Source organism: Setaria viridis, chromosome 7 (genome assembly GCF_005286985.2).
Source record: "Setaria viridis chromosome 7, Setaria_viridis_v4.0, whole genome shotgun sequence".
In the NCBI taxonomy this organism is placed as follows: domain Eukaryota; kingdom Viridiplantae; phylum Streptophyta; class Magnoliopsida; order Poales; family Poaceae; genus Setaria; species Setaria viridis.
The window spans coordinates 18,850,250-18,868,263 of record NC_048269.2 but is presented as its reverse complement, the minus strand read 5'-3'; the positions used below and the strand labels follow the sequence as shown (position 1 = coordinate 18,868,263).

The window sequence follows — 18,014 nt, the reverse complement described above, 5'->3', positions numbered from 1 at the left end:
GGGTCCGTCCGTCGCCGCGCGGGCGGCGTACGACGGCGACAAAGGACGGCAGGCTCGGATCCGATCCCTTTCACCGTCCGGTGTCCTGTCCGGGGGAATTGGGGGACTCGAGGAAGAAAGGCGTTGCCCGGTCGTTTCGATGGACCCGGCAACTGTTTCTCGGTCGGCTGCTGTTCTGTTCACGACCGAAATTCCAGCTTGGTTCTTGTAGGGTTGGTGATGCCTATACGAGGCATCAGTCTCGGTCCCCTCCTCCAGACCTCGCCGGTCCCGCGTCCCCATTCCGGCTCGAGGTGCCGACCCTGCGACACATGACCAGGCAACCGGTTGGGGTGTTACTCATGGAAGAACATTCTTTTGCGCTTACCCCCTTTTTCCGTACAACCTAGGCCGGAACGAGAGGTGGAGACTATACATCGAGAGGTTAGTCAGCTGAAGTATTTAAATGGGTCAGAGAAAGCTCAGTCAGCTCATTAAAAATTTGATTGCCGTGTGTACAGGCATCGAACCAGGTTCGAATGCATGTGCATGGGGCGGGCTGGCCATGGTAGCTAGTGCCAGCATGCATGTTCGAACTCCTAACCTGCATGCAAACGTGTGCATTTGCATGCTAGGGTTATTTTTTTTACTTTTCCACGTTCGTTTTGTTTTGATTTTTTATTTCTAATACCCTATTTTAACCCGTATATGCATATATTTTATTCTTTCTTTCCTACCTATTTCATCTTCTATTTTTCTTTTCCTTCCTTTTTCATTTATTCCTTCTAATTCTCTCGCATACCTTTACTTCTTTTTCTAATTATTTTGTTTCCTTAACTAGGCTGAGTTGGATTATTTTATTTCCTAGCTAAGGTTGAGTTGGTTTTTTTCTTTCTTTGTATTTGTTCAATTTTTCTATTTCTTTCCTTTCAATTTTTATTTTTCCCCTTTTAATTTTTTCTCTATGTATACATACTATTTTTTATTTCTTTCTTTCTTTTTGATTATTCTAATTCTCATGTAGATATTCTTTCTTTGGATGCTTTATTTCATAAGTTATATCATCAATATATATTAAATTAATAGAAATAACCGACTTCTCCCATGAATAAAATTAAATTATTATGTTAAACTACAATTTCATTTTCTTTTCTTTTGCTTTGTTTACTTTTGGCACCCTTTTCTTTTTCTAATTATTTGTATATTATTTATTTATCTTTTATTTCATTTGGTATATTATAGTTTCATTTCCTTTTTTATTTTTAGTTCATCTTTCCTTTATTATTTTCTATTTTACAGATTAAAATATTGTTGTATGTTTATAATGTATTTATTTCAAGTGTACAATATTCTATTTGATGAGTTCATATAATTTGTTATATGTGTATAAATACTTGTTCTGTGGGTTCCTGCACTTTGTTCGAGTTATATAAATCTTTTGTTCTGTGAGTTCATATAATATGTTCGATGTGTACATCTATTTTGTTCCGTGAGTTCGTATAATTTGTTCAGACATATATATCTCAGAATTTTTTTTGAACATGATTAAAAAAATAATAATAAATAAAATTAATGCAAATATAGTTAAGTGGGATCTTATTTTGAAGGTTTTCTTTTACAAAACTCAACGGTGCATTCAGAGTTTAATTTGGATGTTTCGTTTGAGATTTATATTTTTTAAGTTTGAAACCTTCTTTGCACGTGGGATGACATCAACAGTCACATGCAATCAATTCTCTCTATTTTCTAGCCGAGGTTGAATTGGCCATTTGTTTCTTTACGTTCATTCCTTTTTCTATTTCTTTGCATTCAAATTTATTTTCCTTTTTTTCCTTTTAATTCTCTATGCATATTATTTATTTATTTTACTCTTTCTCTTTTTCATTTTAAATCTCATGTACATATTGTTTCTTCTATGATTTCTTTCATAATTCATACTGTCTATATTTATGTCTTATATAACTAGATGTTAATCAACACGCAACCAACTATTTCATTTATGTGTATATCATTTCCTTTTCTTTCGTTTAGTTTTCCATCTCTTTCATTTGTTCGTGTGTATAATAATTTGTTTGCTATGTGCAAATTAATATCTATTTACCTTTTTTTGGATTGCAATATTTGTTATATGTCCATAGTTCATTTGTTCTAATGTATGAACTTTTGTTTGACGAATTTGTGTAATTTGTTGTAGGTGTACAAATTCTTGTTTCGTGAGTTCGTGCAATATGTTCTAGATATACAATTTTTTGATCCATGAGTTCATATAAATTGTTCAACATGTACAGTTATTTTGTTCCGTGAGTTCGTATATTTGTTCTAAGTGTAAATATTTTTGTTCTGTGAGTTCATACAATCTGTTCAATGTGTACATATGTTTTGTTCCTTGAGTTCGTATAATCTATCCAGACGTACATATCTCAGAAATTTTTTGAAACTTGATTAAAAAATAGTGATAGATAAAACTCATCCAAATATAGTCAAGTGGGATCTTGTTTTGAAGGTTTCATTTTTAAAATCTTTTAACGATGCAATTGAAATTTGATTTCATTTTTAGTTTGACACTCTCTTACGCAACGATTTGTCCATGATTTAAATATTTTTGTTCATCATGTTTAGTTATTTGTTACTAGAAAATAATTATTTATTCGTGATGTTCAATTATTTGTTCGCAGTAGCCAAATTAATTATTTAATATTAAAAAATAGTTTTTAAAAAATTCTTAAGACATAGTCAAGTGGGGTCTTATTTTAAAGATCTTGACGTAATAAACATAATGGTGCAATCAAACTTTAGTTTGGATGCTTGGTTTAACATTTATACTTTTTTAGTTTTGGATTTGCATGCATGCGAGTTATGTCATCATCTTATCCTTTTTGCATGCACCCATGCAATCCTCTTTCTCTATCTCCTTCAAACTTTATATGTATGCATTGGCATTTAACTTAAAAAGGCTACACCGTCACATGGGGAAGGAAGGAACCACGCTGAAGGAAGGAACGAACTGTGCTAAAATAGTCTGATTAATTGGGCTGACACGCGACCCATCATGAATATTTCTACTGGCTAGCACGCGCTTTTTGAGGCGATGGTTGCTGATCTGCCGCCTTCTGCGACATATAGCCGCGCCCGGAACGAGATCCTCTAACGTTTCGTTTTCATTGGCAGATGGATGTTCGTCAGCTCCGGAACGTTGATTCAGCATCCGATGGCAAGAAGCAACAATGGAAGAAAAAGAATGGAGCCCTTGGCCCATGAGCACAATGCGGCCCAGTCCGGACACAAGTGGAGGAAGAAAAACGGCGCGAGGCCGATAGAAAAGGGCGCGAGGCTGACAGAAAAGGGTTAGAGGAGGAGAGAAGCGGCTGCCGGACAGAAGAGCTGTTGTGCTCTTTAATCTTGTTCGTAAGTATTAATCCGCTCCTACCATCTCTTCAACATGAAATTATCACTGATATTGATAGAAGTTCCATCATCAGATTGCTTGAACTCGATTGAACTTTCTTTATTCTCATGAAAGAAGTAGCTGGATGCTAACAAAGAGCATCATGCTTTCAATACATAAGTAATATAACCCCAATTTGTTATTTTTTATGTGACATCAAATTGGTTTTAGTTGTCCCAAATTCCAATCCCAAGTGATTCTACTCCTTGCTTATTCTCTGGAATTGCAGCGCTGTTCATATTATTTTTTCCATTGCAGAGCTATGCTGCCTAGCTTTGTACATCATGTTGGCATGGAGTTTAGAAATTTGGATGAGGCTTGGGCATTTTGGCTTAGTTATGGTGGACAAAAAGGCTTTGAGGTTAGAAAATGGTACACAAACAAATACAATCCAATGGGAAGATTACATCATGCTCTTAAAGTTCTTGATTTGATGAGTATTAAGTTATTGCCACCACGATGTGTTGAAGCGATGGACACGAGAAGCACGGAGTAGAACTATACAAGACAAGCAGGGAAGAAATATAATCGAAAGTCCAAATATGGATGCCTTGCTTCGCTGCAGATATATGTCTAACAAATTTCTTAATTTGGCATATCAAGCAGCCAACTTTCCTCAATGCACCAAGTTAGTAGACAACACTTGACATCCTTTGTAAGAAAATTGAAGAGATGATTATTGCATGTCCAAGCACTTCTGTTAGTCCATCTGTAGTTCCCATAAATGCTACTCCACCAAATGATGTGTTGAGTAATGCATGCAGGTCCAAACAAAAATCTCAAAGCGAAGAAAAACTTAAAATCTCAAAGCGAAGAAAAACTTGGCTTGATAAGAAGCACAAGTTTAGGAAAAAGAGAGAAAATAAAGCTTCATCACAGTTTGGGAAAGAGGCAAATAATGCTGCTGCTCATGCACAGGTGCGAAATATTTTAGTGGTATGATTTGCACAATTTTATTTGTAGTGGTAGCATTCTGTCCATTATCTCAAAGCCCTCCAATTTTGATACAGTAGGGTGGGGAAGAGGCAGGAAGAGGTGAAGCACCAGCACAAGCACAAGCTCAAGCACTAGTTGTAGATGGTACTAATTATAAAGATTACAGGGGTGAACTTAGCTTCACTCAAATACTAATGGTAATATTGCTCATCGTATTCTCAATTTGCCATCCTAAATTGCCAAACACTGAAGTTCGTCTTCCCAGCTTGCTGCCTTTTGCCCAATTGCCCTCCTATGCAGTGATCGCTCTTCCTCCGCAATGGTTCCGACTTGGCAGCACCGGTGGCCCTCCCCATGGTAGTGCTGCACCTGGGCGCGCAAACCCCCTTGCCAGTCCCAACCGTGGCCTGGCCCCTCAACGGCGGCGACCGGTCAGAACCACTCCGTGATGGCCGAGGTGATGGAGACGAGCGCGATATAGCATCCCGACGTCGATGGGCGGTGAAGAGCGAGGCGGGGCACCCGGCGGTGCTGGATGGCGATGAGAGAGCTGCAGCACCCAGCGGCATTGATGGCGGCGCGGTGGCGGCGGCGGCAAGATGCCCACTGCCGGCGCTTCCTTGTTTCTGCGGCCAGAAGAAGGAAGGCCAGAAGAAGGAAGTGCGTCTTGTTCTCGTGTATGTAGGAAACTGGGCTGTTTAGTTGCTGATGATATTGGGCTGATATATGGGCCGCATGGTCATGAACTTTTTTTACTGTATGTGTGTGTCGTCGGATGCCCGCTGCACGTCCCAGATTAGCCCAACGTCCCTCTGCCGATGAAAACGCAACGGCAGAGGATCTCGTTCCACCTAGGCCATCCATGTCGGGGGTCGCACACACGACTCTCCTCATTCTCACTCAAGTCACGACGACATGAGGGGCCTTATGCACCCGCGTGCCCGTGTTTTTTTGTTGGTTGGTGTGCGGTGGAACAAGTTGGGCTCGCGACCCATCTAGGCGAGATCTGATCTAGGCCCAACCCAAGTGGGTGGGAATTATGAAGACCAAATTGATGTCCATGGGCTATCAGTTCCTGGTGGGTAATGGGCTATCAGTTCTCGACTAAGCCCAATCATTTTCTTGGTAATGGGCTATCAGTTCACGGTTAATAACCAACCCCATGCGCTTATTCGTTGTTGGGCCTAAAGATGACATTCCAACGGGCCTACCGTAAATCCTACTATGCAAGCCCGCTAATACATACCTATCAAAGTGTTTGCGGTCAAACTATATAGATGAATTAATTCACGGCTTCACTCCTATTTGAGAATCCGTGACTCCAAATCTATGTGCAGAATGACCTACGCGCATTTGTAATTTATAGGCGCGATCTGGGTTGAGTTATACTGTACATGCATCTATTAGCAATCTCGCGTTGTTTGTTGCTTCTTACGTTCAGCCCTCTTCCTTTCTCAAACCTGTAGCAAAAAAAGAGGAGCATTCGGAATTAATAATCCAAATGGATGGCGCCAGTATTATGGTTCGATCAATGTACAAGGATATCATTTTCTTTTACAGCCCGTATAAATCGTAATATCATTTGGCTTTTGCTTCATGCAAAGACCTGAATTAGATGGGCTTATTCTCTTATGGGCCAACAGGTGCAATTCAACAGTAAATCCAACAGGTGGCCCGCTACACGACTGCAAGCCAATTTTCCTCTCAATCCGTTTTTCCTTTTTTGGCAAGGACTCTCAGTTAAGAAATTTTGTCCATCATTGCACCCTCTATTATATTAATTATTTCCATGTTGACTAGTGGTAAAACTACGTTGACTTGCAATGGTAACGGGCAAAATCGCCGAGTTAAAAAAACGAGAGAAAAACACAATTGCACTGCAAAGTAGGAGGCAAGAACACCAGTTTCTCAATAGGATATTGACAAGGTCTACAAGAAACTAGCTCCATTCTTTTTAGTTGGCATATCTGGATTTTAAAATGTCTTTAAAAGTATATTTTGACCATCGTTCTCATACAATATATCATCAATTGCTATGAAATCAATGTCTTATTAAATGATATTTGAAAATAAATCTGTTCGTGCAATCTTTATATATTAAGGGTCTGTTTGGGAGCACTCTACTCCACGAAAAATTGCTCCACCCCACCAACTCCAAAACTTTTGCAGCCAAACGCGTCTAGCTTCAGCAACTCCGGCTTCAAGAAAAAAGGTGGAGCAGGGGGTAGATCCACGTTTTTTGTGGAGTAACTCAAGAGGTGCTCCAAAACCCCTCTTTTTAGACCTCCTCGTGGAGTTGGTGGGTATTTACCCACCATTGCCACTCGTTACACAACTTACCGGTTCGCGAAACAAAAAGAATCCTCCCATCGACCCCTCCCACCCTACCCGTCGCGCCGCCCCTGCCTTCCACCGCGGCCGGCCGTGCCCACCGTGCCGCCCGCCCCTGCCCGCCGCGCTGCCCGCCCCTGCCCGCCGCGCCGCCCCTGCCCGCCGCCCGCCCCTGCCCGCCGCGCCACCCCTGCTCGCCGTGCCGTCCGCCCCTACCCGCGCCGCACCGCCTGCCCCTGCTCACCGCGTCGCCCCTGCCCGTCGCGCCTCCACCCCCTGCTCGCCGCACCGCCCGGCCTTGTCTACCGCGCCGCCCCTGCTTTCCACCGCGGCCGCCCGTGCCCACTGCGCTACCCGTCCCTGCCCGCCGCGCTGCCCCTGCTCGCCGTGCCACCCGCCCCTGCCCGTCGCGCCGCCCGCCCAGGAAGTAGAGTTCAATGGACTAGTTGCGCGACTGCTCCTGGCCTTGGTTTCCCTACCAGCAAAGGAGAAGAAGGGGAGAACTAAAGGAGACTGATAAGCGGGACCCATTCACATGGGTATAATGGACTTTACATAGCAAGATCTTCTGTTTTCGAAGCTGGATCTGTGCATTTTGCCAAATATGTGGACAACTCTAGTATTTTTTTGGAGTCGGTGGAGTGGAGCTGCAATATGGTGGAGTTGGTGGGGTGGAGCTTAAAAATTTGGAATGGAGTGCTGCCAAACAGACCTAAGTATGCTTGTAATTTGACTAGTTGATGGTCAAAACTTTTGAAATGTGTGTTTTTTTTTAAAAATAATCCTAACACACTTACTAAGTGCTAACAGAGGGAGTAGAATTTTGACCGGCAATTTCTAAGGGAAATACGATATCTCAAATAAATGGACTTATGCTATGAAGTACCCCCTCCATTCTTTATGAGGTATAAGAATGTCTTTCAAAGTCTACTTCGACCATTAGTTTCTCTTATCAAAATGTTATCAATTGATACCAAACAAAATCCTATTGAAAGATATGTGAAATGCAAACATAATAATATGCTTTTGGTACACTGAACATGCGTATAATTTGACTGGTCAAATCTATAAACTCTGACCTTTTTAAAATTCTAACATGCATGCCTTCTATTTTATGAAAGTGAGGGAGTAATATCTACCATGAATCTACTGACATTAGTTTCACATTACTGAATCATCTAACTTTTTGTATAGATATTGATGGTCTTTGAACTAACAAAACGACCTAAAATGACTAATATTTATGATAGAAGGAAGCAAATAGCCGCCGAGAGCATACCAGTTGACCAGTTCTGCTAGTATATGAAATTCTCTTCAGGGCTGCTGGAGTACGAGTACTATATGGCGCTACTTGGTAGGGCCATGTGACCCAAAAACCAATTAACGAAAAGGCAAATTTCAAGTCAACAGTATGGACTTGGATCGACTCCGATCCGAGTCCCAAAAAAGAGCTGAACCTGGCCTGGCCTGCACGCAAATGATCAGCTCGCCAGTTCGACCCGATCGGTCGGAGTCAACCCGAATCGCGGCCCATCACCGACCACGGCGACCGCCTGCGTACAGCTCACCCCACGACCGAGCGAGCCCGGTAGATCAACGCGCGCGCGTTTCAGTTTCGTCAGACGCATCCAGCCGACCTGACCTCCATGTGGACCGGCCCCCTGCAACGCTGCAAGCACAGCAGCATGTTCGTCCACTGTTTTGTTCAAATCAAACGCAGCATGAATGAGCGAGAGATATTCTCCGGCGATGATCTGCCGATGAATGAGGCTTCACGCCTCGCCGAACTTGCTTTGACATGGGAAGGACGCTGCCGCCGCTGTTGCTGACTTGCGCCGGCGTATTGTATGACTTGATCTCACACACAAAATACTAAACGTAGCTGATGACTGAATCTATTCAAACCGTTTGGTTTTTATATACGCTGGTTTGCTCTGAGGGTTAGATTTATGGAGATTTTAGTTAAGGGTTGGGAGTTGGGGACTGGGGCCGGCAGCTGTGGACTTTGCTAATGATTTGGCTTTGTAGACATTTAAGCTTTCAGTAATTTTCCTATGCTACAAACAACTACTTTGCATTGGCTGGAAACAAAATCTTTAGAAAAAAAAAGGGCCACTTGTTTTAATCGGGAAAGCTATATTTGGTGTATGAGCTAGTGTTTTGCTTCCCCTCTGCAATGAATTTCTTTTTTATTAATTAAGGAAATTATCCGGTCTTGAACATGTGAATGTGAATGTCTACGACAAAAAAAAATCTGACCACATAGGCAGAAGATACATGAGTACTTAGACTCCACACCTCAAAAACGAGGAAAAAAAACCAGAAAGAAAGAGACTACGAAAGAAAACTAGAGAGACTAGCTTCAAACTTCTTCCATGCTCTTGCTTCAACCTTGCATTGAGCCTTGTGCAATAACTAATCCCTCATATCTGCTATTTTCTTAGAAACTTTAGACGTTAGGATCATCCTGCTTGACGGCCACCTTCTTCCTAATTTGTGGTGCTCTCTAGTAGCACAGAAACTGCTCTTAGTCAATCTATACCATACACTCTAGCAACCCAATCAATTGCACTAAAACAACCTGTGCACCGCCATCCCTCCAAGCAGATCTGGTACCGCCATCCCAAGGACTCCAAAACGACGCCTCAAGAGGAAAGCAACGCCAAGACGCTGCCGTCGCCCGAACCTGCAAGTCGGTTCTTCGGTTTTCACCTGGAAAATGTCTCTGGAGGTTGAGGTCCTCATCGCAACACCTTCAATAAGGAGAATGATGCAACAAAGCACTGCCATCGCCAGCACCGGTCAAGACCGGTCATGGCTTTCGCCTGAGGACCTAGACGCTCTGACGACCACTAAACGCTGCTGCAACACCATAAGCTGACGAGCACCTGTGCCCGCACAAGCACCAACATTGGCCAGGCACCGATGTGGACTGGAGGGATCTTCTCCGCCGCAGCCGCAATGCCGAAGCCTCACCCCCGCCGTGAGGCCTGGCGTCGCCACCGCCGTGGCATGCAGCCACAAGGCCCCATTCCCCAGATCCGGCTAGGGAAGTGCCGGTCTGGTCGAGGAAGAGCCGGATCCAGCCGGGAAAGATCCAGCCGGCCCCGAGCGGTGACAGCGACCTCCGAGGCAACGACGACACTGCGGAGGTTGGTGTTGACGATGCGATGCGCCAGATTGGGGGCGTGCACCTCCGCCCGCTGTGGCACATGTTGCCAAAGTCTCCCTGGCCGGCACGGTGAGTGCTGCCGCGGGGGACACGGCCGGATCGACGCGCGTGTCGCCATGGCACATGTTACTGAAAAAAAGTTCTCAGTAACCTGGTCACCCGTGTCGCCCCTCTAGGGCGGCACGGGCGAAACTCTAGCTGCCTCCGCCACTAAGCCCCATTTGCCCTCTCCTGAGCCGCACCGCTGCTGGAAGCCCGTGCGGCGGTGAGGACAACACCGGCGAGGCGGTCTCGGTTGTGGATCCGCTCAGTTTGGCTCAAAGGATGGTGGTGGCGTGTCGATCCGACCATGAGGTGGCGCGTCAATCCGACCGTGCAATTAATTTCTAGCTTGCTACTACCGGACATTTACTTTTGATTAGTGATGATGAAAACTCTTCGACACCTTCAGCAGTGCTCTTCGACGGAGGTGGTGGCGACAGATTTAGAGGGAAGGTTGTGGGCTTGTGGGCGGTAGCCGACCCGTGTCATGGGGTGGAAGCCCGACAGTGCGTGGGTTAGAAGGGGCGCCATTGGAGTCGCAGGGGTTATGAGGCCGGTGGGCGGTGCCGGCAGCAAGGGAGTTTAAGAGACAAGATATCAAAGATGGGTTAGTGTGCGAGTGCGGTAGGTACGGTGGTCACAAGTTCAATGGCAAGAGCCACGAAAGATGATGAAGGAGGGTGGTCTTTAGCGTGAGAAGCTTTGGGGCTGGGTGATTGGAGGAGGAAGAAAGAAGAGAATAGCTAGAAGTTGAAGGAAGAAGAAGAATTGTTGGATCCTATCTAACAAACGCAAAATTGAAGTTTGACAAAGAAAAAGTTACCTTTAATAGGCAACTTTTTATTTGGGTCACTTTTGGTATTACCACCCGTTACTTAAGGGTAGGTATTAGTATTGGTTGGTACTAGAAGTTCCTCCACTGGTAAATTCAAAATGAAAGTATCTCGAATCTAAGTTAGATGTGCTATATAGGTAAGTAAGATAATAACGAAGGTACGCGTGAGGTAGGAGATCTCGGATTTGAAGCTATGTGAAAAATCACGTGACCCGGTAACTTCTTCGATGTTTTGATCTACCAGCAGGACTCTAGCTTGCTACTACCTCTGCAATGAATTTCTAGCTTGCTACTACCGGACATTTACTTTTGAATAATTTTTTTTTTGAAACGAGTCAGCAGGAGAGCTGGTGCTATATTAAAAAAGCGGAGGAATGCCCGACGGGCGAAGTACAAAATTTACTTTTGATTAGTGATGATGAAAACTCTTCGACACCTTCAGCAGTGCTCTTCCACGAAGGTGGTGGCCACAGATTTAGAGGGAAGGTTGTGGGCTTGTGGGCGGTAGCCGACCCGTGTCACGGGGTGGAAGCCTGACAGTGCGGCGGGGTAGAAGGGGCGCCATCGGAGTCGCAGGGGATATGAGGCCGGTGGGCGGTGCCGGCAGCAAGGGAGATTAAGAGACAAGATATCAAAGATGGGTTAGTGTGCGAGTGTGGTAGGTACGGTGGTCACAAGTTTAGTGGCAAGAGCCACGAGAGATGACGAAGGAGAGCGGTCTTTAGCGTGAGAAGCTTTGGGGCTGGGTGATTGGAGGAAGAAAGAAGAGAATAGCTAGAAGTTGAAGGAAGAAGAAGAATTGTTGGATCCTATCTAACAAACACAAAATTGAAGTTCGACGAAGAAAAAGTTGTCTTTTATAGGCAACTTTTTATTTGGGTCATTTTTTTAGTACCGGTTGATGTTACCGCCCGTTACTTAAGGGTAGGTATTAGTATCAGTTGGTACTAGAAGTTCCTCCACTGGTAAATTCAAAATGAAAGTATCTCGAATCTAAGTTAGATGTGCTATATAGGTAAGTAAGATAATAACGAAGGTACGCGTGAGGTAGGAGATCTCGGATTTGAAGCTATGTGAAAAATCACGTGACCTGGTAACTTCTTCGATGTTTTGATCTACCAGCAGGACTCTAGCTTGCTACTACCTCTGCAATGAATTTCTAGCTTGCTACTACCGGACATTTACTTTTGATTAGTTTTTTTTTTGAAACGAGTCAGCAGGAGAGCTGCTGCTATATTAAAAAAGCGGAGGAATGCCTGACGGGCGAAGTACAAAATTTACTTTTGATTAGTGATGATGAAAACTCTTCGACACCTTTAGCAGTGCTCTTCCACGAAGGTGGTGGCCACAGATTTAGAGGGAAGGTTGTGGGCTTGTGGGCGGTAGCCGACCCGTGTCACGGGGTGGAAGCCTGACAGTGCGGCGGGGTAGAAGGGGCGCTATCGGAGTCGCAGGGGATATGAGGCCGGTGGGCGGTGCCGGCAGCAAGGGAGATTAAGAGACAAGATATCAAAGATGGGTTAGTGTGCGAGTGTGGTAGGTACGGTGGTCACAAGTTCAGTGGCAAGAGCCACGAGAGATGACGAAGGAGAGCGGTCTTTAGCGTGAGAAGCTTTGGGGCTGGGTGATTGGAGGAAGAAAGAAGAGAATAGCTAGAAGTTGAAGGAAGAAGAAGAATTGTTGGATCCTATCTAACAAACACAAAATTGAAGTTCGACGAAGAAAAAGTTGTCTTTTATAGGCAACTTTTTATTTGGGTCGTTTTTTAGTACCGGTTGATGTTACCGCCCGTTACTTAAGGATAGGTATTAGTATCAGTTGGTACTATAAGTTCTTCGACGGGTAAATTCGAAATGAAAGTATCTCGGATCTAAGTTAGATGTGCTATATATGTAAGTAAGATAATAACGAAGGCACGTGTGAGGTAGGAGATCTCGGATTTGAAGCTATGTGAAAAATCACGTGACCCGGTAACTTCTCCGATGTTTTGATCTACCAGCAGGACTCTAGCGTGATCATTACGCCCTTCACTTCGTTGTTGCGAAATGCATGCATGCATACAACCACACAAGTGGGTAGAGGAGCACACAGCACATATGCAGTCATGCAGAAGCCAAAAAGCACGAGTTCCCTCAAGTAAGCGCATGCCATCTCCCGCTTAAAGTGTTTTTCACGTGGCACGTGCGTGTATGGCCGGAGTGCATGCCATCCCGTTTACACCGCCTTTTCTGCCTGTGGAAATTTCTGACTTCTTTGCTTATGAGAGCTAGCTGTGGAACGAACGCCTTTTTTTGTCTTTTGACATCTCGTGCATACATGCGCGCACGCAGCCAGACAAACACTCGGAATTCCACCATTGTATTAGTAAATCCTGCATGCTCAAACGTTGAACCTTGCACTGATGTTTTCTTCATCATAAAACGACTTCCTTTTTAGCTTAGTCGATTACTATGACTATCCGTTCTTGCTAGGATGTGGTATTTAAAAAAGCTTCAACTACTTATTATTGGTACATACAATACCAAATTAATAACATACATAAAAAAATGACATAATGGCAGTCGTAAGTCGACCGTGCATGTTGCTACTTTTTAATTTGCTGTGACCTGACCAAGGTTAGGTTAATCGGAAGATGATGACGACGGCATTGTAAGTTGTTGGTACGGAACCGATGCTAATCCATGGACAGCATCAGCATGCATGTGTGGTAAATGGAAAGGGATCGATGTGTCACATGGCATGTGACGTTTTGATACTGGTCCACTAACGAAGGCTTTGAAATGTGCGGTGGGTCAAATGCTCACCTCGCCGACGTGTGGGCCAGCAGAAAAGGACGTGACTTGTTAGTTGCCCCCTCACCCAAACTGCAGTCCTCTAATAATATTGTCATGAATTCATGATCCCAAGGACGAAGCATTCCCAACTACCTCTCTATTAAAACTGCTCGTTTCCTATATTTTACTGGTGGCACAGTATCTCTTTTGCATGCATAAGCAAAAGAAGAAAAGGTTTTATGTCTGATTATACGAACTTTGCAAAAGGTTCAAAGATCACCAAAATATTTATATGTTTAAATATTGTGTGCTCACTTATAATGGTTGGGATCAGAAAGGGCGAATAGGAAAAATACAAGAATTAGTTTCATTTCGTAACCGCAACAATGGACTTGCTGGTTGGAATTTGACGCACAACAGATTTTGCTGATATGAAACTTGAATAATGTCTGCGCTAGCTACGATGGAAAAACTAGCTATTTGATGGTCATTTCAAATCGATTTATTTTCCTTGGAAGCCGGTTAGTGCGGCTGGTGTGCTACGAAGAAATACACTGATTCAGCGCGCGGGAGTACACGAGAAGCGCAAGAATATATTAAAAAAAGAATGACAATAGTATTCTTTGTTCATAAGAGAGAACTAATGATAGAGTTTCTTCAAAGACGCTGAACACAAAGCAGTCATTGTATAGGAATTTTGGGGGTAGGCTCATTTTCTTTGCTGCTAAGGCTGAACAGAAAAATTCAGATTCAATTTATCTATTTTAATGTCTCCCATTTTCTTTTGTTCCAGGAAGAGGCCAACTATAGTACGCCACGATTTTTGAACCCCACGCAGTCCAAAGACTTGAATTACAGCTGCAAGAATTCATTCGGAATAAGCAATGCACTGCCAGTGAAATTGATTGAGGCTGAAAGGCTTTCCCGCTGATCAGCCGCTGCTGACGCGCGAAATTGTCAAAAGCCAACGAGGAGGTCAGTCGAGGCAACGAAGAAGAGTCGACGGGTCGGCAGCCAGATAAACAAAGCAAATTAAAATCCCCAGGGAAGGTCAAAGCCGCAGAACATTTCGTGGTCCGTGGCTTTCGGCTTTCCCTCGCGGTGGCCGCCCCGCCCTGTCCGGCAGCCACCAACGGACGACCCCGCTCCGATCCCACCCCCTGGCCGAGGGGGACGGCGGCGATCTCGGCACCTGACTATTTATTTTCCCCTGACCCAGATGGAGCTAGCGCCGCGCCCGCCTTGGATTTCCCCTTCCACACCAACCAGAGAGCGTAATCAACCACCACCTGCGCCAAATCACCGCCTGCGCTGCGTAAACAGTCGCAGAAAAAGAATCCACCGAACGAAGACTGCCGCCCTGCCCACTTGTCGCCGTGGACCTCGCGGCTTCTCTGTCTCTCCCCCCCTTCCTCTCTCTCCTCTCCATTAGTATAAGGGCTTCGTCGCGGCCAGTTCCATTCTGCTCGAGAAGCATTTCCCATTTCGATCAGGGAATTTCTCTGATCTTCATATCCCTCTCTCTCTCTCTGTCGCTTTGCTTCTCTCGTAGTTTCATGAGTAGATAGGTGAGTAGAGTAGACGTATCCGCGCGCGCAAGAGAATAGGTAGCTAGGATAGATCAAGAATCCATGGAGCGGTCGCCGGCGCCGGCGCCGGTGGAGGTGCCCAGGTTCTTCGTGTGCCCGATCTCGCTGGAGGTCATGCGGGACCCGGTCACGCTGTCGTCGGGGATCACCTACGACCGGGACAGCATCGAGCGCTGGGTCTTCACCGACGGCCACGGCGACTGCCCCGTCACCAAGCTGCCGCTGGGGGCCGGCGACCGGGAGCCCACGCCCAACCACACGCTCCGGCGGCTCATCCAGTCCTGGTGCGCCGCGCACGCCGTCGAGCGGTTCCCCACCCCGCGCCCGCCCGTCGACGCCGACCGCGTCGCCGCGATCGTCGACGCGGCGAGGAAGGGCGGCCGGCCGGAGGTCCTGGCCGCTCTCCGGGAGCTCGCGGAGATCATCGGCGAGAGCGACCGCAACCGGCGGTGCGTCGAGGGCGCGCCTGGCGCGGTGGAGTTCCTCGCGTCCGTCGTCAAGAAGCATGCCGCAAGCACGCTATCCAAGCCTTTGGAATTGATGCACGACGTGCCGGAGGACTCGCCCATGTCGACCTCGCCGGAGGAGGCGGCTCTGAGCATCCTGCATTCGCTCAAGCCCTCCGAGGAGACCCTGAAGAGAATCTTGGAAAGCAGCGACGATTTCGTGGACACCTTGGCGTCTGTGCTGCGGTGGCCGAGCCACCGGGCGCGCACGCACGGGATGCACCTGCTCAAGGCGGCGCTGTCGGCGATGCAGCCGTCGCGGCTGAGCACAGCTAGCACCGAGCTGATCGAGGGCGTGGTCAGGGTGGCGGCGGACAGGGCGCTGCCGCCTAAGGCTGTCAAGCTGGCTCTCCACGTGCTCTGCCGGCTCAGCCCGTGGGGCCGGAACCGCATCAAGGCGGTGGAGGCCGGCGCCATGGCGGCGCTCGTAGAGCTGCTCCTCAACGAGGGGTGCGGCGGTGGCAGCAACGGCGGCGGCGGCAAGCGGGCCGGCGAACTCGCGGCGGTGGCGATCGACCACCTGTGCGGGTGCGCGGAAGGGCGCCAGGAGCTGGTGGCGCACCCGGCTGGGCTGGCGGCGGTGGCGAGGGCGGCGACGCGGCTGTCCCCCACGGGCACCGAGAGCGCGGTGCGTGCGCTGCACGCGGTGGCGAGGCACGCGGCGACTCCCGCGGTGCTGCAGGAGATGCTGGCCGTCGGGGTGGTGGCGAGGCTGCTGTACCTGGTGCAGGCCGGCGCCGCCGGCGAGCGACCGAGGGAGAGAGCGAGGGAGATGCTCAAGATGCACGCCAGGGTCTGGAGGGGCTCGCCGTGCCTGGCGTCGCACCTGGCAACCTCCTACCCTTGTTGACAACTTGATATCGCATGACGACGCGACCGAGCAAGATCAGGATTTGCAGATTTGGTGACCATTTTCACCTCCAATATAGTTGATTGTCACATCGTACGATTCGTAGTAAATCGGCAAAACCTTTCTTCTTTGCTTCATCGTTGCATGTAAAGATTGTATTCTTAAACCGCAAGGTTTGATGTGTAGCTTCCCCAAGATGGGGGTGTTGGATACGGAGATTCGTTACACTGGCATATAAAATGTACATTTTGGAAGAAAATTGCAACATTTTGTTTGTTAAATTCTTGAATGCGTGATCAGCTAATCATTCCATATGTAATGCTTTGCTGTTTGTGTCATATGTTTAGCACGTTGGCTTACGTGTTACACATTAACTGAGATGCGATTTCGCGCATCCATTTGGCAGCATGACAATTTAGCAGAATAAGGTGGTACTTGAACTTTGATAAGACGACAATTATATTGCTTGTAATTTTATTTTTGCAGTTTTAGTTATAATAAATCTATCGAGTGTGCAAGCATGCATGCTATGTATAATCCCATTGAACAGGTCTGCAATGTGACAACTAAATTGTTTTTCTTTTCTGAATTTTAGTTGCAAATTAAAATATGCGTAACTGTTTGGATGTAGTTTAGAAAACTATAGTATCAAGAAAATGTAGTTTTATAAGCCAAAGACGCACAAAACCGTGGTTTAGGAAAAAGAGGTCTTGAATGGACTTTCTAAAACTCCAAAAAAACTATGGCTTTGACAATACCATTGTTTTAAAAAACAAAAGTTTATTGCATCCAAACACCCGCTAGCTTTCAAAAACCAAAGTATATATTTTGAAAAACTGTTGTACATATTTCGCCCAATATTCCAAAAATATTTTGCGTCCAAATGGGCCTAAATTGCTTTTCTTTTCTGATTTTTAGACAGCAATATTTGTGTCCTGCAAAAGGAAAAGGTTATATCCAACTTTATTTTATTTTTTGGTTTTGCAAATTTTCTAACGACGAAGCTGTGGTAGTGCATTGCAGCTAGGCTATCAGTCTATCACCACCAGCCATCGCCGATGAAGCTGCTTGGATAGATGATAGATCAAGTGGTAAGTGTTTCACATATAGGTTGGCGAACTGGCGAGGACAACGATGGAATGAGTTGGAGGAACGAAGAAGAACGAGGGCCGTAATTTGCTTGGCCAACTGGGTTCCATGAGGAAGGCGGGAAACCCACAAAGGGAACGGGCTGGAAGAGGAGGACGTGATGTCTCGCGTTTGGGTGGTAATGTCTTATGTCTTTAGGGTGGAGGGAGTTCATTAAGGATTAGTACTAGACAAATCCTTACGCAAACAAAAATATCATTGTTTTACAAAGAATAGGAAAGCATGTAATTAAAAAATTTACCAAGATATAAACTTGCACATTTGAGAAGGAATCATGGAGCACTATGAATTTCTTCTGACCGAGGATCATCTACTCCATCCGTTTCAAATTATAGATCATTTTGATTTTATAGGTTCATAGATATTATTATGCATCTAGACATACACTGTATCTAAGTGCATAGCA

The 18,014-nt window shown here is 45.8% G+C and overlaps 1 protein-coding gene across 1 annotated transcript; it reads left to right on the top strand.

The window, feature by feature from the left end:
• Positions 1 to 14,510: 14,510 nt before the first annotated feature.
• On the top strand, positions 14,511 to 16,740 carry LOC117865186 (E3 ubiquitin-protein ligase PUB23). Its single transcript, XM_034749324.2, has one exon. It carries the CDS (start codon positions 15,146 to 15,148, stop codon positions 16,457 to 16,459), a length of 1,314 nt encoding a protein of 437 aa, XP_034605215.1. The 5' UTR covers positions 14,511 to 15,145; the 3' UTR covers positions 16,460 to 16,740.
• Positions 16,741 to 18,014: the final 1,274 nt, after the last annotated feature.